Source organism: Equus asinus, chromosome 10, assembly GCF_041296235.1.
Source record: "Equus asinus isolate D_3611 breed Donkey chromosome 10, EquAss-T2T_v2, whole genome shotgun sequence".
NCBI lineage: Eukaryota > Metazoa > Chordata > Mammalia > Perissodactyla > Equidae > Equus > Equus asinus.
The window spans coordinates 41,522,112-41,549,055 of record NC_091799.1 but is presented as its reverse complement, the minus strand read 5'-3'; the positions used below and the strand labels follow the sequence as shown (position 1 = coordinate 41,549,055).

At 43.3% G+C, this 26,944-nt stretch overlaps 1 protein-coding gene across 1 annotated transcript; it reads right to left on the bottom strand.

Moving 5' to 3' along the window:
• Positions 1-6,176: 6,176 nt before the first annotated feature.
• Positions 6,177-20,007, bottom strand: ALDOB (aldolase, fructose-bisphosphate B). The gene is made up of 9 exons (XM_014842208.3): positions 19,879-20,007; positions 15,486-15,607; positions 14,456-14,667; positions 13,376-13,430; positions 11,624-11,784; positions 10,624-10,707; positions 9,560-9,734; positions 8,948-9,147; positions 6,177-6,703 (listed from the first exon to the last, which is right to left on the bottom strand). Exons 2-9 carry the CDS (start codon positions 15,595-15,597, stop codon positions 6,608-6,610), a joined length of 1,095 nt encoding a protein of 364 aa, XP_014697694.1. The 5' UTR covers positions 15,598-15,607; positions 19,879-20,007; the 3' UTR covers positions 6,177-6,607.
• Between the last annotated feature and the right edge of the window lie 6,937 nt (positions 20,008-26,944).

Genomic DNA, 26,944 nt, shown 5'->3' with positions numbered 1-26,944 from the left:
GTAATTTTGATGAGTGAGCTCTTTCACTTCCATCAGTCTTCCTAAAGGAGGATGTCATCAGCAAACCTAGGGGCGTACACAGCATACCCAGTTGAGCATGATACGTGTTTGGAGAATAAATTTCAACTCTTTTTTAAAAAAATCTAGTCCAGATATTCCAATCATTTTTAAAAGTTACTGTTACTAATCAGTATTTGATACCTTTCACCTTACTTCTCTATCTCCTTCAAAAGTATTTTGTGGTTTTGGGTGGTTGGTGGGGGTGGGTTGGTTGGTTTCTTTTTAATTAAGGCCATCTCTATGATGCATGGACAAATAGAAGAAGAACGCATACATTTACTTTACTGCACAAATGGTACAAGTTCAGTTATGTATTTTTTAAATACCTGCCAGGTGCTGTGTTAATACTGTAAGTATTAATTACATCAAGCAGTGTTTTATCCTCAAGGAGACTTTTGGGAGTGAATAGTAAGCCATGTGTATTCCGTACTGTAAAGACGGGAAAAATCACCTAACTTTCCAAAATCCTGTTTTGATACATTTTGCACGAGTATGCAATAGCATGTACCTCTCTACCTGTGCTATTTCCTGCCCAGGAACTGTGTTCTCAAGAATACATTTATGTCAGTCCAATGGCTAAGGTAAACCTCCACATCACGTCACAGTCATTGTGTCCCTGGAACCAAGAAGTGCATCATAAATTCTTTGGTCTGTAAATTCCCCCGGGGTAAAACCAGCGCAAGACAGGGAAGGAAAAGTCGGAAGTGGCTGCAGAAAGATCCCTTGACTTTGACTATCTTAAGAGGGTAGGGTAGATTTCTCTGACACCTGAGACCTCGGACTACAGCTTAGCCCTGTCTGTTCTAAACTGCTGGAAGAAATAGTGCAATGTTTAGATGATGCTCTATATTTCACTGTGTCCCATACTCAAAGGGCTGAGTCTGTGCATGTATGTAAGCCTCTTTTTGAGAACTTGATGTAGGAGAATTTTGAATTTTCATTTTTCCCAGTGCTTGCCTCTCGGGTTGCAATAAAACAGAGACTTTATTAGGGTGGTAAATAGCTATGCTACATAAGGAGAGTTTGTTGTTTTCTCCAGTCTAAAGTCATGTCCACTCACTGACTTCCACCAACAAGAGACTAGGCCCTATGTTGGATTGCTACTATACACACTTAGCTCACTCCCAGTTTCTTCCCAATCCTCTACATCGTAAAAAGTAATTTTCAGCAGAACTCTTTTATCATGTTATTCCCTGCTGAAAAATTAATCGCAAGTCTCTATTTCTCGTTACTTCAAGGCCAGACTTTCCATAATATTCCTGCCCACTCTCCCCTTCCCCTCCACTGTGCTGCTCCGTTTGACCTCACCATTCTGATCTAATTTCCCACAATTTCCTCAACATACCTGATCTGTACTGCAGTCAGGACCCAGTTAATTCATCTTCACTCCCACTCCAGTGCCTTTACCAATCTTCAAGAGCCAAATGATGGGGAAAAAAAATATAACCAATATTTCTTCATGACTTACGTATCTGGCAGCATACGTTAAATATTGCTAACCTCGCAGCAACCATATGTTACAGATGAGGAAACTGAGGCTCAAGATCCCAAGATCACATAACTATCAATAAACTGTCTGCAATTCACCCAACCTCCTCTCTAAAGCCCTTTTGATCTCAGCTCCCAGCCTAAGCCACTGTAACGTAGCACATTGTTGTGGTCCATTTTGTTTCTTCACTGTATCCTTGTCATCATCTCAATTGTGAACATACAAGGACCATGTAGTATCTTTATATCACCAATCATACAGTAGGTGTTGAATGAATACTTGTGGACTGATTTTATATACGTTTATATATAGTGATGCCAGTACTGTTAGACTATTCCAGAAGGCTTAGGCCAGACTGTGCTACAGCCAGAAAACCATGTTGATTTGAGTCATGAAAAACGAGCTGTGACTGGCTGTGTTGAGTCTGCCATTACTCCTGTCTGTTAATTCATCCTCTCTAGAAAATGGGCTTAGGGAATTGGTTGCATTACATAAGGCCTCCAGGCTCTATTGAGCGTGGGTAATTCATCTTTTACCCTAGAATTGTGGCAGATATTATTCTAAGAACAGGTTCACAATTCTTTATCTGAGATCCTTGAAGGCATATGTGTTTTGGAAATCAAAATCTTTCAGATTTTAGAGAGTAAATGTATTGCTTATGCTGTACCTTCTGCAGGGTCTGAGCCAGCACCTCCAATCAGACACATTAATATCTCTGTGTCCCATCAAGTGGAATAAAGATGACAGCCTTGAGTCAGGTTTGCCACCAAATAATCTGCCACAGACTCACGAGAAAACTTGGTTTTCAGAGCTTTTTGGATTTCAGGATTATGAACCTATTATTGAAATGTATTGACTTATCTAATCTCTCAATAATTTACAATACTATACTTGTCTATATCTTGGAGACGAAGAAACTGAAACACAGAAAGGCTGTATAATGTGTCCAAGGTCACATGGCTAGTATGTGGCACAGCCAGCAATTGAATCAAGACTGTCTGACTCCAGAACCTGTGCTTTTCACCACCACGAGTACTCCCTCCCAAGACGACTTTGCAAATCACACTAACCTAAGTCTCACCTACAGGTTGTGACATTGGACAACTTCCACAGTGCACTGGACCCCAGATACCCCGCTGTTGCTCTGAGTGAAATGTAGATGTCAACTGGAGTCTTTCACCCCAGGAAAGCTAAGTCAGATGGACTTGAAGTCCCATTCCTGCTCTGTCTAAAGCCTGCTCCAAGATTTCTGCAAGTTTCTAAAGGCTTATAATTTGATTGTCACAGTCAGCTTCTGCTAAATTAATTCACATTATGAATCAGTGTCTTGTTTTTGTAAAGCGTGATATAGTTGCATATGTGAAACTCAGCTCCTCCTCTCAAGACAAATATCTTTAGATTGCTTGGTAATTCTCCCACTTCTGAAGAGATCTTTAGTCACCTCCCCACAATTTCATACTGCCCTAGCTTCTCCCTGCCTTCTGTCTTCCCCTCTTTTCTCATTTCTTCCTTTCTCCTCGCTCATTTCCCTGCCCCTTCCCTCCTTCCTCTCCTCTTTCCTCTTCGGAGCAAAAACAAATTCCTCTTTTTATTCCTCCCAGCATTTAGTAATGTTTTTGTGGCTTGGCTTTTGATACTTATGCCTTCAAAGTCTCATCTTCTCCCAGTGAATTATAGAAGGGTTTTCTTACACAAAGGCCGTTCTAAGAGTTGCTTCCCCTTTGCCATCTGGTGATGTCCAACCTAAGTGCCATCTCCTCCTTTTCTGCACCCAGCTGTACATATCCACTCTCCTCCCCCCTTCCCAAGCTGGCCAATGGCATTTGTGTTTCTTGGTTAGCTACTTAAGCTTAATTGTCTGGCTTGCAAATGTCATGGCTACCCTAAAGCTGAAACCTCTCAATTATTTTCAGTGCCTAGTACGAGGTTTTGTTTTTAGTAGGTATTCAATAACTACTAGAACAAATCTGACAGAGTAACAAAACCTAGGAAGCCACTAATATTCATTCAGTTAATGGAAATGGAAGTCTGTAGCCTCCTACAGTTGATAGAAATTGAAGTCTGTAGACTTGTAATACTTGTCTTCAAATTACTCTGAGTGAAGGAAACTACTGGGATGGAGATTTCAAAGACAACTTTAGTGCTTTACTCAGGAAAGATATCAGATGATAGCCAGGGAAAATGCATTATATAGATCCTCACACCCAGTGAAATGTAATTCAACCTTAACCAAAAGGCATAAATAACTCAGCCTTGATTATAAATTCACGCTCAACCTGTAAACGAGAATCTAAGAGATTTCTTTACAACATAGGGTCAGTCAGTGATGCTGCATAAGCTCTAGATAAAAATTTCCTGGCAGAAGAGCTTTGTCACACCAGGTTTTACCAGCGTTTAGGACAGCTTAGCACATTATAGGAGCTCAAGTACTCGCTGATGGAATGAGTGAATGCAGTACAAAATGTCGAGGACCTACCACACTAGGGGAGAGGTATTGAGCGCTGCCTGGTCCCCTGCCCTTCACTTCCTGACCGTGTGTCCATTATAGGGTAAAGAGACCTGAATTTTAATCTCTCAGCTCTACCCTAAACCCCTAAATGTGTGGACTTAGGAAGTAATTCAACTGCTCTAGGCTTCGTTTTATCGTCTGTAAAATAAAAATCTTGGGCTGAATAACCTCTAAGATGGGTTTGAATTGCTTGTATGAATATAGTTGTCTTTAGAAAAGTAATATGGGTGCATGGAAATCAACACTCAACTGTTGTAGAGGCATATAATAAGCAAGAATCTCCTTCCCCACGCCCCACTCCCAGGTCTTTCTCCTCAAAAGAAGCTCCTTTGGACTAATTCTGTCTTGTTCCTCTAACTAATATGCTTAGGCCTCTATTTCTCAAGTTTTCCCTTTTTTGGAAGATTAGCCCTGAGCTAACATTTGCCACCAATTCTCCTTTTGCTGAGGAAGACTGGCCCTGAGCCAACATCCGTGCCCATCCTCCTCCACTTTATATGTGGGACACCTGCCACAGCATGGCTTGACAAGCAGTGCATAGGTCCCCACACCCAGGGTCCGAACTGGCGAACCCTGGGCCCCCAAAGCGGAAGGTGTGAACTTAACTGCTGCGCCACAGGGCCGGCCTCCTCTATTTCTCACTTTATCTACTCTAAGCAATATCGTTCATCCTTGCGCTCTTCAAGAGAGGGAATTTAGTTTACTCCCTTCTCCTATATCTGAAATATAGCTATGAATATTTTAATCATTTGTATCCATTTCCTTTATTACTTTAATGGACTTAAAGCACTGTTTCTTTTTTTTTTTTTAAAAGATTGGCACCTGGGCTAACAACTGTTGCCAATCTTGCTTTTTTTTTAATTTAAGGATTGGCACCTGGGCTAACAACTGTTGCCAATCTTTTTTTTTTTTCCTGCTTTATTTCCCAACATCCGCCTGCCCGGTACATAGTTGTATATCTTAGTTGCAGGTCCTTCTAGTTGTGGGATGTGGGACGCCGCCTCAACGTGGCCTGACGAGCGGTGCCATGTCTGCGCACAGGATCCGAACCCTGAGCTGCCGCAGCGCTGGCCACGGAGCCGGCCCCAAAGCACTGTTTCTTAACCCATCCATTTTAAGTAGATGCTGACTCCCACTAAGTGAATTAGTGCTCCCTTTACTTCCCTCCATTTCTCAGCTTCTGTCAGTTAAATCGTTACTTTTTTCTTCACCAAAATCATTACTTTTTTCTTTTTTTGAGCATAATACACCCATGGGATGGTTCTTGTTTTCTTTTTCTTCTTCTCCCGAAAGCCCCCCAGTACACAGTTGTACACTCTAGTTGTAGGTCCTTCTGGTTGTGGCATGTGGGATGCTGCCTCAGCGTGGCCCAATGAGCCGGGCCATGTCCGCGCCCAGGATCCAAACTGGTGAAACTCTGGGCCGCGAAAGCGGAGCATGCGAACTTAACCACTCGGCCACGGGGCCAGCCCTCAAAATCATTACTTTTATATTGTCCAAAATTATAATGTTTAAATTCTCTATTGGAACTACGGTTGTCTTTAATGTTTTTTCTGCAGGTAATTCTGAAAATTGAAAGTCAATAAAGTATAATTATGGGAATATTATTTACTGCAAAAATTAGTGAACTTGGATGTGTGGAGAAAGGTGTAGTCCTGTGTCACCACACCTCGGACTCTTGAGGAGGAATGCTCCAAGCATCAAAGTCAACTGAATCTTGTGTTGCACTCCACATGTTGCTTGAAATCTTTTTACGTTTTAGCTTGCCTCACATTATGATTGGCTTTCAATTTTAAATATCCTCAAAATTGAAATCTAGCTTGGTAGTTTTCAAACTTGGCTGGACATCAGGGTTATCAAGGGAGCTTTAAGAAACCCTGATACTTAGAGGATCCCACATTGAGAGTTTCTGATTTAATTGGGCAGGAGTGTGGCCTGACCATCTAGGGGGCAGGGTGGAGGTGGGGGTGGTGGTTAAAATTTTGCCAGGTGATTCCAATGAGTAGCCAACGTTGAAGACCCTGACCATTAATGTCAGTCATGTCTAGTAGAGTTGAAGGTAATGAAATATACTGAACAGTTTGAAAGCAAGAGCAGAAAGTAAAATCTGATACCAACTGAAGGTTCATAAAACATTTTATTTCTTTTGTAGTTGCAGCTGTCTCCTTCATAACCTACCACTAAGATTGTTTAAGACGATGTACTTCTCTGCACTCAGCTTCTGAGGTGTTTCATTCAGTGGTCGTTACTTAGCTGGAGAGCTGATTTTGTTTTAAAGTCTGTTCTTGCCTTGGGTGGAAACTCAGGGGTATGGGAAGATGAAAGTGTTGCTAGGAAACAGGTGAAATTTCCTGAAATCCTTAATATTCAGACTTATGTTTCAATAACTGATTTTCTTTCTTACGTCCAGGAATTTAACATGCATCTTGTTTCCAACAGTTTCAGTCTAATTTTGTGTAATTTCCAGGGTCAGTCAAGAAGTTGTTGCCTTTCAGCCTTCCTTCCAAGACACCTAGAAGGGTGAGAGCCAGGCTGGCCAGCCTCAGGGTCTAGTAGGTGTAGCAGGCTGTGAAGAGCGACTGGGTGGAAGCGGCACTAGAAGAGCCCGTGTGAAGATACTGGCCTTTGGCTGCCTGGCAGTTAGCCTAAAAGACAAGCGCAAGAGAGGAGAACGAGTTAGAGCCATGCAACCCTGTGCTTGACCCTCTCTGCTGCTCCTTTGAAACCAGCTACACCTTTACTTGGGTATTTTCCTCCTTACAGTGATTTTGCACAACATTGCTGCTGATTCCATTCCCTTCCTTATATAATATGTTATCTCCTTCTTTATCCCAGTTTTCTGAGCATTTCTTTGGCAGGCCTGAGGTTTGTGTCAGTTATTGGGAAGGTTTCTTTTTAGTGTGAGCAATATTGCAACAACAGTACTAGAAATTAAAGTTGAGAAACTTCTCATTAGTATAGTGATAAAGGAATGGAGATTTCAGTCTTAGCGGTGGGGAAACCGGGAATTGCTGTTGAAGTGGGCTGCTAGGAAACTGGCCAGATGTCATGGCCAAGCATCAGGCAAGATGCAGCTGAAGCTATGCTGTAACAAAAACACAACTTATTTTTTAAAATTTTCCGTTTTCTACCTATATTTGTCGATAAGAACATGTAATTTTATGTAGTTGTTATATCACTTGATTCCTTGTGTAAATTCCAATTAAAAATGAGTTCAGAACTATCAACCCTGTAATAATATCCAAATGCCACTCAGAGGTACCACATCTTCAAGTCACTGTGGCTATTGTCTGCTCTCTCCAGGACTTATTTCTGCATCTACAGTGATTTTCAAAGTGTGTTAATGGCGCTAGGCACTTGTTAGAAATGGAAATTCTCTAGCTTGACCCTGGACCTTCTGAATCACACACTTGGTGGCTGGGGCCCAGCAATCTTCATCTTAGCACAGCCGCCAGGTGGTTTGGACACACGCTCAAGCTTGAGAACCACCACTACAACCAGCTCTCCATCATCACACGGTAAAGAACTACCTCTAAAATCTCACACTTCACTTATGTCCCTGAGATGATTTTTTTTAGCCTCCCGGGGGCCTCCCTTTCTTTAGCGCCTCGTCACCAAACTTCTGGCTACACTTGGTTCCTTGCCCAGCCTCCTCTGTGCTCTGCAAGCTGATTAAGGCTATCACTCAGATTTACTCTTCCATCTCCCTGTTAATCTTTTATTCTTCTAGCCTGCTCTTTCCCATGTAGGTTGATCTGAATCTTCCTGCATGCTTAAGAGAGCCATTGGGAAAACTGAGGATCTAAGTTAATATACCACAAAATCCTTCTCATTTCAGCTTCGGCTTGCCTGGTGCTTGGACATGGCATTTGATCAGTTTCCTAGCAGACCACTTCAACAGCGATTCCAGGCTTCCCCACTGTTCAGACCGAAATCTGCAATCCCTCACCACTCTGACAGAGGCCCTCCAACCGCTACATCTCTTCACTTCTCCAGACCCGATTCCAAACCCATTCTCTTTCTTCTTTGCTGTCTGTTCCCTCCTTTCTAAGACCAACTCTGCCACCTCTATTTGATATTTAGTGTCATGCAATCCTGTTTCCTCCAAGTCCTTGTCCTCTGAATGATGTCCGCTCTCCTCATCTCTAATCTCACCTCTGGCTCCTTCTGCTTTGCATTGAAACATGCCAAGCTCTCTTCTATTTGGCTAAACACTAAGCCCCCTGAAGGCAGTGGCTGTATCTCCCTTGATCACCCCAGTCCTCAGCTCACAGTAGGTAATTCAAAAAGGAATGGTTACCACTTGAATAAAACCCTTTGTTGTCCTCATTTCTCCTGGTAACTTTTCTGGGTCTTCTTCTGACAAACATCTTGAGTGCGCACCTTTCCTCTTCTCTCTCTATTGAAACTGTTTTGTTGAGGGTCACTGATATGCTCCTACATGCCAATCTCAGCCTTTTCTCAGCCTTTATTCTGAATCTCTGTGTAGTGTGTTGTTGTTGACTCCTTGAAACTTGTTTCTCTTTGTTTCAGAAACCTTGCTTCCTCCTGTCATATTATTGCTGCTTGTCTTGGTGGCTTCTCTTCTTCATCTTCCCAAAAGGGAAGGTGTGCTGGGTTCAGCCCTTGGTCCTCTTATCTTCCCTCTTAAGTGTCTCTCTGGAAACTGTCCTTCAATCTACTGTCGTCAACTACACTCCCAGTGTGGGTAATTCAGAACTCCCTCTAGACCTAACCTTCCTACTCAGCTTGACTGCCACATTTTCAAACACCCAGTAGACACTATCTGGAGATAGCTTCATGGCCTGAAAAAGCAGTGCTTATCCAGGTGAGAGAGCCAGGCCCCAAGTATCCACTTGATCAAGGAGCTAAGAGGAGTGGCATCTTACCAGGGCCCGCTTCATAAACGCCTCCTGGGTAGCCTTCTTGTTTGCAGCCTTGCCACTCCAGGCAGCCAGGGCACTGGCCTGCAGGGCCCGTCCGTAAGAGAAACTCAGTTTCCAGGGCTTTGGGAGCGGGCAAAGGTTGATTGCATTGAGGTTGAGAGTCGCATCCTCTTCACTCATGCCGCCAGACAAAAAGCAGATGCCTGGAAAGAGAGAAGCCATTCCACTCTACTAATCCTAGCATATGCACCCTGCTTCAGAAAACAAGCAAGGAGCCTAAAGGAAAAGAAATAGCTCAATCTTTTCTCTACTTAATTGTGTGAGACTGGGTCGGAGAAATTAATTCGCCTCTGCTGAAGCTGGGCTAAGGAGAGAAGGGCTTTAATAAATAAGGAGGATGGTAAAATATTGAGGAAATCAATGGATTGTGTGCATTTGGACAGACTCAGGATGCGTGGTATCACGGAGCGCAAGGGGGAAGTGCTGGCTGCCTGTGAGAAAGCAGAGGTCTGTTTCATCGATAGAGGCAGACTCCTGGACAAACACAAATGCTTGTGGCACTCCTTCAAAGGACGAGGGCTAAGACTTCACACTAGAGGAGAGAGAAAGCCTTACCGGGAACAGCAGCAGGAACGGTCCGGTGGAGAGCTGTGACAGTGGCCATGGCCACTTGCTCTGGAGTATACTTCTTGGTGCAGGCATGTCCAGCAGTCACCATGTTGGGCTTCAGCAAGGTGCCCTCCAGGTAAACATGATGGTCATTCAGGGCCTTGTAGACAGCAGCCAGGACCTGAAGGACAAGAGGTCCAAACAGGTGAAACCCAGAGCCAGCCTTAGACTCACCTGACCTTGGTCCTTTTATACCACAGGGACACAGGATAAAGGAACTCCCATATGTTGCTTGGCCAAAGGTTCCCAATCAGCCTCTAGGCCTCATCAGGGTACTGCATTGCAAACCACAGCCACTGAGCACAGCCAGCTGGCCTATCCCTGCCTCGCCTACTCCAAACGCTCACTGCGTGGACTGTTGGTATGACTCTGCCTCCTAGAGGCCCTTCACTCCTTCCCATTCCTCCCCTTGGTCAGTTGAGACAGCCTTGATTTAGTCAGCTGGGGGCATCTAAATTGGCCTCCACTCCCCATCCCCATAGAAGCTAAGTGGTCATAAAACATACGTTTTAGAGACAGAAGTGTTTTCAGATCTCACTTCAGTCCACCCAATTTTGCAAGTGGAGAAACTGAGGTCAGGTTACATTATGACTCTCTTACTTTCTTACAGATATACTGTGGCTAATTTAGAAAGTCACATGGGAACAAATGACTTTTTAATTACATTTTCTCATGGGAGTCTCACCTCTTATTTTAAAATTTCTTAGTTTACACTTAATGGAACTGAGGCCCAAAAAGATAATATGACTTTACCCAAGGCCACACAGCTGGGAACATGGATTCCCAAACCCTCATCTTGGTACTGTAAATCCTATGCTTTTTCCATAAGGAGCATATTATGTGCCAAAAAATTGGAAGGTTTCATAACACCTCCTAACCTTCTCAATGCTACATAATGATTACAGCTGAAGAATATTTCATATATAACAGCTGATATGGGTTAAGTAACAGCTGTTACTTAAAAACAAGGTTTTTCAACTGGAATTGGGACCTTTATGTTCAAGACTCACCTTCTCAGTGACATACTGGCAGTGTTCCAAGTCATGGTCTCCATCAGGAATTACCTCTGGTTCAACAATGGGAACCAGCCCATTCTAAAAAGGAAAAGGTGAGGGGAGACAAGGTGAAGCTCTGCTCACCGGGCTCCTTTCCTTAGGAGGATAGTCAGCAGTTGCAATGGGTATGAAGTGAAGCCGTTGTGGAGAAACACTATATCAGTAACTTAAAGGCAGTGAAAGAAATTTAATGGGATGAATAGTGAGCATTTGTGGCTTAGCCAAAAAATAACAGTGAGGTTAAAAGAAGAAATATATATTCCTGGGAAGGAGGTAAAATAAATGCAAACCTTTAATTTCTCTATCTTATTCTGGAGACTGTTTCAGCTACCTCAGAACCTAGCTGTCACTCTTTTAGGCCAGTCAAGCTTAAATCACTAAGAAAGATGCCTCTTGTGTGGGTTAATTAAGGAATTAAGTAGTGTTTACGGTTCTAATTGGGACTTCCCAGGTGCCCACAGCTCAAGTAACCCCACCATAGCACCCACACAGCAAATCAGACTTACTTGGATCCCAGAGACACTTCAATTTACGTTGAAAACCTTAGCATCAAGTCACCATCCTTCAAGAAATTATTTGGATTGGGACTAGATCAGAATTATCACCTTCAAGCTGGAGATCTAAGAGGGTCATGTCTTGGATATGGTGGGGCATAGACATGGTAGAGCATAGACAAGCAAGTACCCCGGCCTCAAGAACCTAATCACTTTTAAGACTCAGCTTCTAGAGCTTTGGCAGATGGCAGCAGTTGATGACATGGGCCTTTCTGGCTCATGGCTGACTTGTGGAACCAAATCTTTCTCTACAACATTTGACTATAGCAAAAGTGGTGATAAATGCCACCAGGATACACTGATGAGAGAAGGCTCGTGTGTAGTTATGGAAAAATTGGAAAGAGTGGCTCTGAAGAAAGTTCTTGCCTACTTTTTTTTAACCCAAGGGGAAGGCAGAGCACCTGCTGACAGATGCTGGCGTAGCGGGCCAGGGCATTGGCGTTTTCCTGGATGGCAAGGTTGGATGGACACTGGTTGTCAATCCTCAGCACAGCACGCCACTTCCCAAAGTCAGCACCATCTTTCTTATACTGAGCACAGCGTTCAGAAAGGCCATCGAGCCCTGCAAGTCACAAAAGACAGAAAGGCTTCTTTGCATCCCTGTCCCTCATCCATGGGGCCACTGATAAAGTGAAGAAGTTCTCCCTTGGCTTAGCTTTCAGTCACAGAGCTTGAGGACCAAAAACATCCAAGCAAATAAACATAAATCCCAATACTGAGCCAAAAGGCCTGGATTTAATAAAGCTGGTTTTGATGTATAGAGGATACTTCATGAGACGAATAGAGGGAACTAAAATTTGTCTAGTACTTACTATGTTCTAGGCATTTTGTACACCTGATTTCACTTAATTATCATAGCCCTAATACAGTAATCGGCCCCATCCCAGGGGGATACGTTCCAAGACCCCCAGTGGGTACTTGAAACCACAGATAGTACTGAACCCTCTGTATACTGTTTTTTCTTATACATACATACCTATGATAAAGTTCAATTTATAAGTTAGGCACAGTAAGAGATTGACAACAATAACTAATAATAAAAGAGAACAATTATAACAATATACCGTCATACAAGCTACAGCAGATCTTAGCAACCTCAGTATATAATTTTTTCTTTCCTTATTAAGTCAAGACCTTTCACCTTTTCATTTAAAGGAAGCACTTTACAGCTTCTCTTTGGCACATCCAAATGGCCAGCATCACTACTCTAGCACTTTGGGGACATTATTAAGTAAAATAAGGGTGACTTGTACACAAGCACTGCTGTATCACCACAGTTGATCTGATAATCGAGATGGCTGCTAAGTGACTAATGGGTGGGTAGCATATACAGTGTAGATACACTGGACAAAGGGATGATTCACGTCCTGGGCAGGTCGAAGCACAGGATTTCATCATGCTACTCAGAATGGTGAGCAATTTAAAATTTATGAATTATTTCTGGAATTTTCCATTTAATATTTTCAGACTGGGTTCACCATGGGTAACTGAAACTGTGGAAAGCGAAGCCATGGATAAGGGGGGACTACTATAGTTGTTATCCTATTGCAACCTAATAGTTGTATCATACAACCCTAATAGTTGTATACTCATTTTACAAATTTGGAAACTAGGTTCCCAGAGGTCAAGTGACTTTACCAAGTTTGCGTAGCTAAAGAGTGACAGAGCTGGGCTGCAAATTCTGCTTTGCTAACCTAATGTTGTGGTTTATACTTGTCTACTTTGGCAGTGAAGTACCTTGCAAAATTATCTAAGTAGTAAGTGATGGAACCAGGATTCAAACCCAGGTGTGTCTGATCCCAAAGCTTGGGACGTTTCCTGGATTTTACTCTAAAAATAATATTCCCAGGTACAGAGTATCTTTTCTGTGCAAGGCACTGTGGTAAGCACTTTATGTACATTGCCTGATTTAATCCCCACCACTGTTCTGCAAAGTAGATATTGTTATCCCGTTTTGACTGAGCCTCAGAACCTTTAAGTGAGTAGCCTGAGGTCATGCAGTTATTAACTAGAGAAGCTGGGATTGAAACCCAGGTGTGTGGCTCTAGAACCAGTGTGATAGGCCCATGTTGTTTTCCCTTGCTCGCCTTCTTGGCTTGCTTTCATTTCTAGCATGTATGGGCATGAAACATATCAGTGGGTCATCACCTTACCTTGAATGGTGGTTTCTTTGTTTGTTCCGGCAAGGGGAGCACCTCCTTGGTCTAACTGTGAATACAAATAATTAACACGTAATTAGCAGGTGTCAGATGTCCCAGTAAAACACAAGCAGAGCCCCTGGTGCTAACAGTTCTTATGTTTCACAAACTGAGGAGTTGAATTAGGAAGGTGTATTTGGGGTGAGGGTGGGGGGGGATACACAATCCAGTCCATAGCAGAAGGGAAGTTACCCGGAAGGAACATGTACGGTGTCAACCTAAGAGGATGGGAAGCACAGGCCTGGAGCTTGGGAAGGAAGGAGTGATCTGACAGTTCCTGGGATGCAGAGGTGCCGTAGAAGAGCAGCTTCCCTTAAACTATTTATTCAAGAAATATTTATTAAGCACCTGCACATACCAGGCACTGCGTTATTACAGGAGATAAAGAGAATAAAGACGCAGCTCTGCTCTCAGTAAAGCAGAGGCTAAGGTCATGAGCCCAAGAGGTAAGCAGCCTGGGTTTGAACTGGCTCCAATTTTGCCTTGCTGTTGGCATGTTACCCCTTGTAATTCCACCTTCCCACCTCATCTCTAAAATAAGGATAATAATTGAATCTACCTCCAGAGAAGAGGATCAAATGAGTGCTTGGAGTTGTGAGCACTCAGCGAATACTAACGCTCACTCTGGAGAAGTTCATGCAATTTTGGAAGATCTAGTTACAATAGAACAGTAAGTGCTTTAATGATAATAGCTATCATTAACTAAATAACAATCATGCAACAGGAACTGTTTTAAAAACTCATTTCATCTTTATAAGAACCTTATGAGGTAGGTACTATCATTCCCAGTTTAGAAATGAGGGAATTGAGACTCTAAGAGATTAAGTACCTTGTAGAAAACTTGGGTTGAAAGAAGAGGGCACTGGATGAAAAGTCTAGAAGATGATCTGGTTCTCAGTGGAGAGATGACGACGGAAAGGAGTGAGGACAGAAATAAGATGATGAGAATGTTCAGAATGTTGGCCTTGCCCCAGACACCGTGCTGGGAGTTTGGCTGGGGTGAGGCAGAGGTGAGATGGGAACCGAAGTATTCACCTTGATTCCCACCACGATCCCCTTTTCCTTGAGGATGTTTCTGAACAGCTTTCCCTCGCTGTCCTTCTGGTAGAGGGTCTCGTGGAAAAGGATCACACCTCCGATGCTCTGGTTGATGGAGTTGTCCACAGTGAAGAGCATTTCTCGGAACTGCCGGCGGTTCTCTTCTGTGTTCTCCACCTTGATCCTTTGCAGGCGGTTTCCCATGGTGCCTATGGTGGGCAGCCGAGGCAGTGTAAGGAGCAAGCTGGGGCTTTGCTGCCACTGTCCTCCACAGCAGCTCAGTGACCCTCACCAGGATGGACAGCAAGACTCTCTTCTTCATTCAGATCTTCAAAGCTCCTGCCTCTTTTTTTTTTTTGTCTCCCCAGCGAAAGGCCTTGGTTGCTATCAGGATGCTGGTTAGTAAGTGCAGGGACTGGGCATGTGTGGGTCAGGGTGGAAGCCACCAACTGGGCCCAAGTGGCTAGGTAAGACCCTCAGGCCTCTGGTCCAGTTCTCAATCTGACTGGAGATACATACCATGAAAGGAGGGAGGTGGGACAGACTCTTGACTTCCTTGGCTTCTATATTTTATGATGGGGCCACACAGGCCTGCCACTGCTCTCCCTAATGCCATCCTGGGCTTCTCTCTGCCACAAGCCCTTCCCTGTTCCACGTGTGGATATTTCCCTGCCGTCCCTCCGCTTCCTTGGCTGACTCTACACTGACTTCACATAACAGCAGAAGGTTATGTATCTGACTACATTCTGGTTACTGGGTCCCTCCTGGCCTTGCTACAACTGGATTCAAATGACTCCTGGAAAGAGGCCCTAAAATGGAAGGTTTGCGCCTCTTCCCTTGGTTCTTGGAAATCTGCCTACTGGAATGACAGGACTCCAAAGGTCCACGCTTACTGACTCTTCTGCTCCCACTCCTGTATACAGAAACCTTTACTTCCTCTGAGAGGAAAGAGAGTACAACTATCAAGTTGACTTTGCTAAGTGTAGAAACAAGAGTATGCCTATTGTCTGGTGCTTCTTACACTCACCTACAGACTCATCTGCAGCCAGGATCCCCTTGCCATTGGCAACAATGCGCTGGGCAATTTCTGAGAGCTCCTTCTTCTGTTCTGAGGTGAGGGCTGGAAATCGGTGGGCCATGGTGGCAGGACTGGAAAAGAGTACAGGAGAGGCGTGAACAGAACTGTGGGTGGCCTGATGGAATCCTGACCAAGATAGCCAGGGTATTGAGACAAACCCTTTAAGCCCTCTGACATTTATGGCCTATTTCCACAACTGGATAAACAAATGAAGTCTGGGTTTTTTCCTCATTTGCCTGAGTAGTTGCAATTAGCCATAGTAGATGAAGGGTAGGATGCCAAATGGTGATCCTAAATAGAGTGCCTTCTAGGAAAACTTTGGGATCACTGATCCTGCTTCTGAACCAACTGATTAGTGACCCACTGAAATCTGACAAACAGACGGCACTGCAGTAATTGACAGTTTCTCTATTCTGTGGATTCCTGGTGCCATCGGGTACCCTAGATGACTTGAGGCCAAGACAGTGAGGATTTTGACCTCTGTGGCCGTTCTCCACTTTGCTCTGTTAGCCTATAGTCCAGACTATTCTCCAGGCAACAAGCTTGAGAGGAGAAACCACCACTTGGCCTTGAGGTTAACTTTCCTTCAGCTTTGGAACCTGGAGTTGGGGGGAGATGAGGAGGGGGCGGGAAGGTCGTTTTTCTTATAGTCAACCACCTATGAGACCATTTGAGGCAGATGGGGAAGATTTTTCCTAAATGCCTCTGGGCTGGAGGTTCTCACAGGCTCTAAGGGTGTCAAAGTCGTATGGCGATCCCTGCTCCAGTAATTCTCGCCTTCACTGCCTTATCAAGGAGAGACTCTGGCTCGTAGAGCCCCCACCCAAACAATCTCCTCAGCAGTGGTCCTCTGAAGAGCGTCATCGCTCCTATTCGGCTCCTGCTTTGGGCTAGTCTTGAAAATGCAAGCCCACAGGCTCACATCTTGGGTTTTAGAAAGAGTGATTTTGCATAGGTTGAGCTATCAAAGAAATCAAATCATAGTAAGGATTATCTTGAGTAGTCTCCTATCCAATCCTGCAGCCTCCTCCTTTCCTCAGTTTCCTCTCCCTCATAAAGTCATACACCGCTGTAGTGTGGTCAGCAATGGAAAAGTAAAGATGTTTCCTTAAATGAAACAAAAAGAAAACATAGCCCAATAATAATAGCAAATTATCATTTATTGCCAGCACTCTGCTAATTGCTTTACAGGCACTATATAATTTATTCCTCACAACAATCCCAGAAAGTAACTGGGCGTTTCCCCCCTCCCATATAGTAAATAAGGAAAGAAGGTAAGAGAGTTTGATCACTGGTCCGTGGACAAATAGCTAATAAGGCACAAAAGTGGGATAAGGGGCAATAGTCTCCTCTGTCAAGGAACGAGTAAACTTGGTGGGAGGAATTGACTTTTGGATGATTCTAACGTCCTTGATGACACCTCCCCCAGAGTACTTTGTGATGACATCCCCGGAGTACTCCAAATCCTTGGACTGTTGATCATTATCCACACACCACTGACATCACCAATTCATAGCCATCTGACACGTCCACACAGAGATTTGCTGCTAATAGATCAGACAGGCCTGGGGTCACGGACCAGTCTGCCTCCTGTAGCTGGAACCATGGGCAAGTCGGTCATTTCTCTGAGTCTTAGGCTACTATGGATTAAATGGTGAAGATGTCTGCTCTGGTTGTCTCATTGCCAAATAGGTCAAATGTGACCTGTGAGCATGCTACTCATCGTAGTTGCTCAAAATTATTGCCAGCACTCTGCTAATTGGTTTACAGGCACTACACAATTTATTCCTCGCAACAATCCCAGAAAGCAACCTGGCATTTCCCCCCTCCCATAAAATAAATAAGGAAAGAATGTAAGAGAGTTTAATTATTTGTTGAATCGCATGATAAATAGCAAGATGCTTTATAACGCATTATGAAAATGTAAGGTATTACTATTTTTTTAATGTTTTAAAAAAAAATTACCTAAGGGACTTCCATGTTTCTGTTTACTACCAAGCTATTTTCTTCAGACCGAGTGTGCTGACTCAACCAGAAGAACAGAGGAAAGGTCAAATCGAACCAATACTGCTTATGGGAAGTTAAACTTCTACAGAGGGTTTAAAGGTCTGTACCACATCAGCACAAACAGCGCCCCTCTGTTAATCATAAAACAGGGTCACAGGCCAATGTTCACCATTGGGAGACAGGAAGCCAGCAGGAGTGGGGAATGGGAGAGAATGATTTCTGTGCCCCCAAACCTCTGCTCACGGAGCTCTCAAGTCAACTTTTTTTTCAAGTGTGACTTTAAGTTCACATTATATTACTGAGTGAAAAAGCAAGTTTCAGAGAAGTAGGCAATATATAATATCATTCTTTAAGTTAAAAATATATACTGTTTGTGGGTCTATATAAGCAGAGAATAACCACCATGTGTCACCTCTGGGGGATGGGATGGAGTGGAGGGACTCTCACCTTTCACTTTATGGATTTTTTATAATGTTTTATTTCTTAGTGAACAGGTTTATATATTGCCTGGTTTATTATACATACTCTATTAACAGGAAATATGTGTACAAATCTGGGGGAAGGTTGTGAGTATGAACATACATAAATAGAAGATAACCACAGAAAAGCAGAGCTACAAATGACCTCAGACAGAGCTGCAGCAACCTGCCAACTTTAGAGATGAGGAAACTGAGGCCCAGGAAGAATATGTCTGATGCCCCTTCTAAGTTGTGATGTGCTAGAATTGTAAGTCACGTCCTATTGGTTTATGACTTGGAATCCTATTTTCAATCCTTCTTCAGCATATTGATAGAGAGAACCCTACAGTGTGGTTCTTTCTCTCTTCCTTGAAGAGGTTCTGTGAAAAGATGATAATTTGTAATATAGGAACATTTAACTCCTGGAGAAATGAAAGGCAGTGGCGAGTCCATGTGCTTCTCCATGTGCGAGGCAGATGGATTTTCAGGAAGGCAGACGTGAGGGTCTTAATCATTGAGAGCCTATGATTGCCACCCACTGTATGCAGCACTCCTATATATGGATGCATGAAGATGCCCATAGCTTCATGACCCACCCCAATGCCACAATGACAAGGGCGGTGAGATGCTTTAGGACAGCCTGATCCCTGGCGCCTTTGAACATGTGTGGAGCAGCCCAGAAAGAGACCTGAGTGTTGCTCTTTTGTCTAAACTGGAAAATAAGTCAAAGGATCGCTTAGGTTTACAGCAGCTACACCCCATTCCCTGCCCCAGGACCTCTGGTCTAGCCTGGGCCTGAGTGGACCCCAAGGGTGCTCAAGTGATGATGGCAGCGGAATTTGAGCCTCTGCTGGATCCAAACTGGCTAATGGAGCCCTAGGTAACTATTTAAAGAGAAGTTTATTTTATTTTATTTATTTATTTATTTTTGAGGAAGATTAGCCCTGAGCTAACATCTGCTGCCAATCCTCCTCTTTTTGCTGAGGAAGACTGGCCCCAAGCTAACATCTGTGCCCATCTTCCTCTACTTTATATGTGGAACACCTTCCACAGCATGGCTTGACAAGTGGTGCACAGTTCCGTGTCTGGGATCCAAACCAGTTAACCCAGGCTGACGAGACAGAATGTGCGAACTTAAGCGCTGCACCACCAGAGTGGCCCCAAGAGAAGTTTATTTTAAAAGACAGCATATCCTCACAGCACGCCTATTTTTCAGATGGTCGAACAAAAGTGCCAAAACACATCAGCAGTTTTTAATTGCAAATATCTTAAGCTGTAGGGTCTTCAAAGTGTTTAGTGCCAGTAGAAAATGTCACAGAAAGTACCAAACAAATGGGCAGCTTGAGAATTCATAATCAAATGACGACTGTATGCTGTATGATGTTTCCATTGTCTCGTTTGAGCTGTGGGTGAAGGCTAAGGGCAAATCACACGCCAAGAGTTCATTTCTGTGACAAAGAAACTTCAGAGCTAGTACCAGTCAGTGTGGGAAGAGAAGGAAGAAAATGACATAAGGTGATTGATATTTAAATACACCATGGAACGAAGCAGTTGTTATGGAGAAAGTAGAAACGAGCAGCCATCTCAAAAATTGAGTGGAACCTAACCAAAAAGGAGTATTCAAGTTGTTTTTCCCAGGCCAAAGACTCAGAAGAACCCTTACAGGTAACACTGGTAACTGGCAGCAATCTTGAGCATTTCGCTGCCACTCAGAGCCAGGAAAGGGGTGAGTGAGCATTCATGCTTAGGGAGAAAAGCAATCATTGCAGCAGATCATCACATCTCTCCTGGAAACAAAAGCAAACAAACTTTCCCCTCTACATTAACCACTTACTCCCCGGGGAGTCCAGATAGACAAAAGAGGATCTTTTACTTACAGCTCCAGAGAGGAGAGTGCTCTTAGATGTCAGAAGCTGTGGATGAGGCAGCAGCTGCCAAGTAGGACGAACCTTGGGGAACTCACAGTTTTTATAGACTTCTCATCAAAGTTTTTTTTTTAACTTTTGCCCTCCCCTCCCCACCTTGGCCTGGTAGGGAGGTGTTTATCCAATACCTCTGATTGGCTCATAAACAGCCAATCCTTCTAATCATGCTCACACACTCATCGCACTCACAGAATGTTAAAGCTACAAGGGATACCTGGAAACCACATAGTTCTTAATCCAGACTCTTCGTTTCACAGGTGAGGAAACTGAGGCACAGGGGACTAGGGGATTCCCCTAGGTCATGCAGCTAGTGAGTGACTGAGCTCTGGAGTCCACTAAGAGAAACAGGGAAGAATGTTGACTTAGCCCCAGCGCTTACTAGACACTTGACCTTATCAAAGGTGTTTTTTTTAAATTTCGCTGAGCCTTAAGTTTCTCTTCCATAAAGTGGGATCTCAACTTCATAATAGCATTAAATGAGTTTGTAAAGCACCCGCCTACTGTAGGCATTCAAAGATCCTCCCCAGTGTCCCAAAACCAAGCTGGGCTCCCTGATGTCTTTTACACACTGTCTTTTACTCTATTCTCGTTCTTTCTCAATCTTTACATTTTTGTCTTCAAAGTTGGCAAAAACCAGAATGAAACTCAAAGTGGTTGATCTAAGCCATCAGCTCCCCTAGATATGGTACTGTCTGGGGATGGCTTCACTCTACAGGGCTTTCTCCTGAGCATTCAACCAAAATCTAATTCAAGAGAAGATAAATAAAAATATAGCATGCTTCCCGAGGCAAACAATGAATGAGGCAAATAAAAGTTATGGGGAAATCTAAAAGTAATGAAATGACCATGATCACAGGAAAGTATAAATTCCCAGGAACATATTCTTTTGGAATAACTCATAAAACGGGGGGCAAAAATCAAAGTGCTCAGCGGAATAGAGTGTAACGCTAGAATCTATGGGTGAAAAAGTGAAGTGTCAATAAGATGAAAAAGAAAGAGAGAACTAGGTTGTCTAAATAGAGTTTACGCTCAGATAGCTTCCAAAAGTGGGTAGTGTTAGACATTGGATGTGATTATTAAAGGAAATCGAAATGTTTGAAACATAAAATTGAGGCTCATTTGGCTAGGGAAGTTTTGACCAAGGCCCGTGCTGAGGATAGCAGAGGCTAGACTAGGTAAAGGTGCCATCAGCACTCTTGACTCCACTTGCCACCCGAAGTCACACTTTCCGGTGTCCCCCTCTCAACCTGGGGCTTCATTCATCAGACCGAGATGACCTCATCTGAGGACATGTAAGTTTCATCAGCTTTGATTTTGTTCAAAGGAGAATGGAGGAAGGAGAGGTGGATGGCAATGAAAGAATGGAGACTGGAGCCAGTGACAGTTGTTGGGAGTCAGGACTTGGGGGCTCACTACTGTGACTAAAACATTCCACCTGCTGAGAGAGGCATGGTAGAAATAATTTTACTTATGCCACTAGTACTCATTATTCTTGTTATGACAATGACAACAATAACAATAACAGATTTTTGTGAGGTTCTATGATGCATCTGAGTTTTTTGACACATGATCTCCAATCTCAGCACCTCTCCAAGGAAAGATTTATTACCCCATTTTCTGGATAAGGAATCTCTGGTTCAGAGAGGGCAAGTAACTTGCCTAGAATCACAGGACAGGTACACGGAGAGTCTGTCTCACTCCCAATCAGTGGTCTCAAGCAGAGCGGTTTACACTTTGGTGAGCACAGACCGCATAGATTAGCTCTTCCTCTCTCCCCCAGCCAGTGGTTTACAACCTTGGACCTTAAACCTGCATCAATCAGGGAGGAATCACATGCGTCGGCAGACCCAGGTGGCCCTGCTCCTGCTGGGCATCGTTTCACGTGAACAGCAGACTAGCCAGGCATGTCAGAGGAGCATGAGCACGCCTGCCCCCGAGTAATGTCACCTGCTGCTGCTCCCGTGCCATCAGCATTTGGCCACCTGCAGGGTTTGCAACTGAAACTCAAAGTTCAGGAAAGCAAGGCTAAGGCTTACTGGGCTAGAGAAACAGCAACTCCTGAGCAGCACAGACCACCGGCTAGTTTTTTTTCCTATTAGTCTCTTAACTCTATCAAATGTTTAAAATTGAGATATTGTGATACATAGAAAGACCGTGGGACTTGGAGGCTGTGAAATATTGGGAAATCCTCCAACCTGTTTTGTCCTCAGTTTCACCATCTGTAAAATGGGCTGGTAAATGGGCTCCATCAGAAACTGATTATGGAGCATGAATGAAATAACATATGACTAGGACTTAGCACACAGTAAGTTTGCATTAAATAGCTGGATCTGAGTGCGTAATTCTGATTTAGAGGCCTCCAACTGCAGACTCTTCTAATAGGCAACAAGAACATACCATTCATGATCATGACTCTCAATAGCTCCAACAACTGCCTCATTCATTCTCCACTCCCTGCCTCACTCTAGATACTTCTGATGTGAACATGAGATCTACATAAGCCAGCCGACAGGCCATGAGTTAAATATATTCATGCACAGTATGAAGTCTGAGTCCACAAACAAACTGTATGTGCAAATAAATTGCATGTATAGTAGAGTTACACTCACTGTAGGATTAGTAATATTATAGAGAAAGAAGTTTCATAAAAAGGGGCCACATTTACACAATGCAAGGAAGAACCACGGTTGGGTCACTGTGGCATTTAAAAGTACCTTATCTAACCTGTGGTAGGATATTTCCTTATTGTATTGCAATCTGCTTTGGGGGTTGGGATGGTCTTAGGACTGTGCAACCAGCGGTCATTTTTTTGGTCACAGAGATAGGCTTAGTGTTATTTCAGCATAGTTCACAAAATTTTTATTGAGGTTCTGTATCTAAGGCATTGTGTTAGCTACAGAGATGTCTTGTACAGGACACACTTTTGTAGAGAGTACAAGATGAATAGGACTGGCCTGTTCTCAAGAAACTTATAATCTAAGCAGGAGGAGAGAGTGGAGGTCAGGAATCAAATCAAACCAAATAAGAGAACGTATATAAGAATACCAAGAGATTGCTGTGGTGGTGGTTATTATTGCTGTGTTCACGGAAGACTCTATGAAGTAATGTGAAAGAAAAGTCTAGATAGTCTGGATTTTTACATGACCAGGCTATGCACCATACCAACTGATTTAGTCCATCAGACAGTAAGGCCTATGCGCACAGGGGTGGTGAAGGCTCCCACTGTCTCCCAGCACCAGCACCACGCCTAGAGCACGGGAGGCATGCAATCAATTTTTGTTGAATAAATGAATCAATACAAATACGAATATATTTGTATCGACTTCAGAAGAGTCTGGAGTAACTGTCTTATAAGTGTTATCCCTGAAAACTTCAAAATAATTAAGAGACATAATATGACCGTTAATTTCTTCTAACACTATACTAGGTTCTGAAAGCTCTTCTATCATTGCTCATTTGGAATTTTGTGAGAATCCAGGCTACAGCTCCCCTGAAATGCTGCACATGAAACATGGCGCACCCTCCTCCTTTAAAAAAATAGCAGTAAAATATACATAACATAAAAAAGCCCCCTAGTATGTAGTTGTATATCCTAGTTGTGGGTTCTTCTAGTGCTCCTATGTGGGACCCCGCTTCAGCATGGTTTGATGAGTGGTGCGAGGTCCACACCCAGGATCTGAACCTGCGAACCCTGGGCTGCCAAAGCGAAGTGCACAAACTTAACCACTCGGCCACAGGGCCAGCCCACTCCATCTTAACAATCTTTAAGTGTCCAATTCAGTATTGTAAATTATGTTCACATTGTTGAGCAACCAATCCCCAGAACTCTTTTCATCTTGCAAAACTGAAACTATATCCATTAAACAACTCCTCATGCCCCCTGGCCCCTAGCCCCTGGCAATAACCATTTTACTTTCTGTCTCTGAATTTCACTATTCTAGGTACCTCATAACTGGAATCATACAGTATTAGTATTTTTTTTTTATTAATGTTATGATAGATTACAACCTTGTGAGATTTCAGTCGTACATTTTTGTTAGTCATGTTGTGGGTACACCACTTCCCCCTCCGTGCCCTCCCCCCACCCACCCCCCCCCCGGTAACCACCGATCAGATCTCCTTATCAATACAGTATTAGTATTTTTGTGTCTGGCTTATTTTACTTACCATAATGTCCTCAAGGTTCCTCCATGTTGTAGCAAGTGTCAGAATTCCCTCCCTTTTAAAGATTGAATAATATTCCATTGTATGTATATACCACATTTTGTTTACCCATTCATTGGTCTATGGACACTTGGATTTCTTCCACCTTTTGGCTCTTGTGAATAATGCTGCTATGAACATGAGTGTACATATATCTCCTCAAGACCATGTTTTCAATTCTTTCGTGGCCATTTTATTCATGTAATAGTTTTGCTGAGATAGAATACACATACCATACAATTCACCTATTTAAAGTGTACACTCCAATGGTGTTTGGTATATTCAGAGTATTAAATGTCAGTTTGTGAGAGAGAGGTGGTAGGTTTTTTAAAAACCCAGAATCTGAGGGTGTAAATAGTTTTAAAGGGTCAGAATGAAGCCCAGGGTCAAGAGTCATTTGGGCTCAGTAGAGGTGGGAATGGAAGAGTCAGAGATTGCCTTCCATTTCCTAATGGTGATTTTTTTTCTTTAAGATTATATTTTTTTCCTTTTTCTCCCCAAAGCCCCCAAGTACATAGTTGCATATTCTTCGTTGTGGGTCCTTCATAGTTGTCGCATGTGGGACGCTGCCTCAGCGTGGTCTGATGAGCAGTGCCATGTCTGCGCCCAGGATTCGAACCAAGGAAACACTGGGCTGCCTGCAGTGAAGCGCACGAACTTAACCACTCGGCCACTGGGCCAACCCCACCTCATGGTGATTTTTTAGACACTCTTCATTGCTAGGAAATCTGAACTCTATATATTCTACGGAGACTAGAGTGCCTGTGCATATTTAAGAGTATCCAAATTCTAGGGTTTAGCAAATCTAACCCCTTGGGACTAGAGAGTAAAACTGAAGCTTGAAATGTGATAAAGAACTTGAGGCTTTCCTGTCTGAGGAAATGTACATATGTAATTAGGAAGCTGCAGAGGCAGAGTGGATTAGAAAGAGTGGGCTGCAGGATTTCAGAATTACCAAGCGAGAGAAAAGAGTTACACTGTGGTGCGCAGTGACCACCAATCCTATTTTCCCATGTTCCCTCACCGTGGGTTGTTTACTGCCTTAGTGTTTTCTCTTTGCCTCTTGCTCAATCACCTCAAAGTCCAACTTTCCCTCACTATCTAATCAGGATTGCTGGGTACTTATGTCATCTATGACCCTCAGCATGATATTCTTTCACTCTTCCTTATCTCTTTGGCGAAACTGTTTGGCCTTTAGATGGGAAGGCATTGTGAGTCAGTGGAAAGAGCCCTAGATGAGGAGGCATGAGGTCTGAGTGTGACCTAGTTCTGTCCCTGACCAGCCATGGAACTGGAGGAAATCTCTTTCGCTCAACCTCCCTCCCCTGAGTAAAGTGGGCCTAGTAATACCACTGCTGGCTGTCTTTACCCTGTTGATGCATGGATTGAATGATATCATCTAAATGAATGCTTTGGAAACCATAAAGCCTAAGAATCAGAAAATAATGTTCTGGCCCCAGGTCTACCCTTAACAGTTGGAAGACACTGCCCAAGGGGCAGTATTACCGTTTCTTGAGCATTTATTCTTTACAGGGCCTTTTCTGGGCACTTCACATAAAATATTTCACTAATCCCCACTTCATCAGCAGGTTAGGCATCGTGTTGGAGAGGAGGGAGGTGGCCCCGTGTCTGGCTTACTATCACACCATTAGTAAGCAGCAGAACAGGGGCTGAAATACAGATCTGTGACTCTAAAGCCATCGTGGGACCTTGAATTCATCATCTATACAGCAAAGGAGGGGGTCTCTTTCAGCCATGATAGTCTATGGTCTTTTCCCCCCAAACTACCTGTCTTTTTTTTTCAATTTTACCGAATTTATGTTTTGTTGCCTGAAGTAGGTTGGCTTGCTAATTGTTTTTTATTTATTTTTTATTTTTCTTCTTTTATTTATTTATTTTTTGTGAGGAAGATTGGCCTTGAGCTAACATCTGTTGCCAGTCTTCCTCTTTTTTTTTTCAGATGTACATCATAATATATTTCAAATTCTGTGTAGATTATATCATGTTCACCACCCAACAATTAATTATAGTCCATCCCCTCACATGTGAGCGTAATTACCCCTTTTGCCCTCTCCCCCTTCCCCTATGGTAACCACCAATCCTATCTCCATTGCTATGTGTTTGTTTGTTGTTGTTTTTATCTTCTGCTTATGCATGAGATCATATGGTATTTGACTTTCTCCCTCTGACTAATTTCACTTAGCATAATACCCTCAAGGACCATCCATGTTGTCACAAATGGCCGGATTTCATCATTTCTTATGGCTGAGTAGTATTCCATTGTGTATATATACCACATCTTCTTTATCCATTCATCCCTTGATGGGCACCTAGGTTGCTTCCAAGTCTTGGCTATTGTGAATAATGCTGCAATGAACATAGGGGTGCATGTATCTTTATGCCTTTGAGTTTTCAAGTTCTTTGGATGATTACTCAGCAGTGGGATAGCTGGATCATATGGTACATCTATTCCTAATTTTCTGAGGATACTCCATACTGCTTTCCATAGTGGCTGCACCAGTTTGCACTCCCACCAGCAGTGTACAAGGGTTCCCTTCTCTCCACATCCTCTCCAACATTTGTTGTTTCCTGTCTTGTTAATTATAGCCATTCTGACCAGAGTGAGGTGATACCTCATTGTAGTTTTGATTTGCATTTCCCTGATAGCTAATGACATTGAGCATCATTTCACATGCAGAAATAAACCCACACATTTATGGACAGTTAATATTCGACAAGGGAGCCAAGAGTGTACGATGGAGAAAGGAGAGTCTCTTCGATAAATGGTGCTGGGAAAACTGGACAGCCACATGCA

Bases quoted from the DNA above. Each gene is read 5' to 3' on its own strand.
- ALDOB (XM_014842208.3), bottom strand. From the start codon at position 15,597: ATGGCCCACCGATTTCCAGCCCTCACCTCAGAACAGAAGAAGGAGCTC. The intron at 9,148-9,559 runs GTAAGGCTTTCT...CTCTCTTTCCAG, and splicing joins CGTTCCTGCTGCTGTTCCCG to GCATCTGCTTTTTGTCTGGC. The intron at 6,704-8,947 runs GTAAGATGCCAC...CTTGTCTTTTAG, and splicing joins CGTTTATGAAGCGGGCCCTG to GCTAACTGCCAGGCAGCCAA.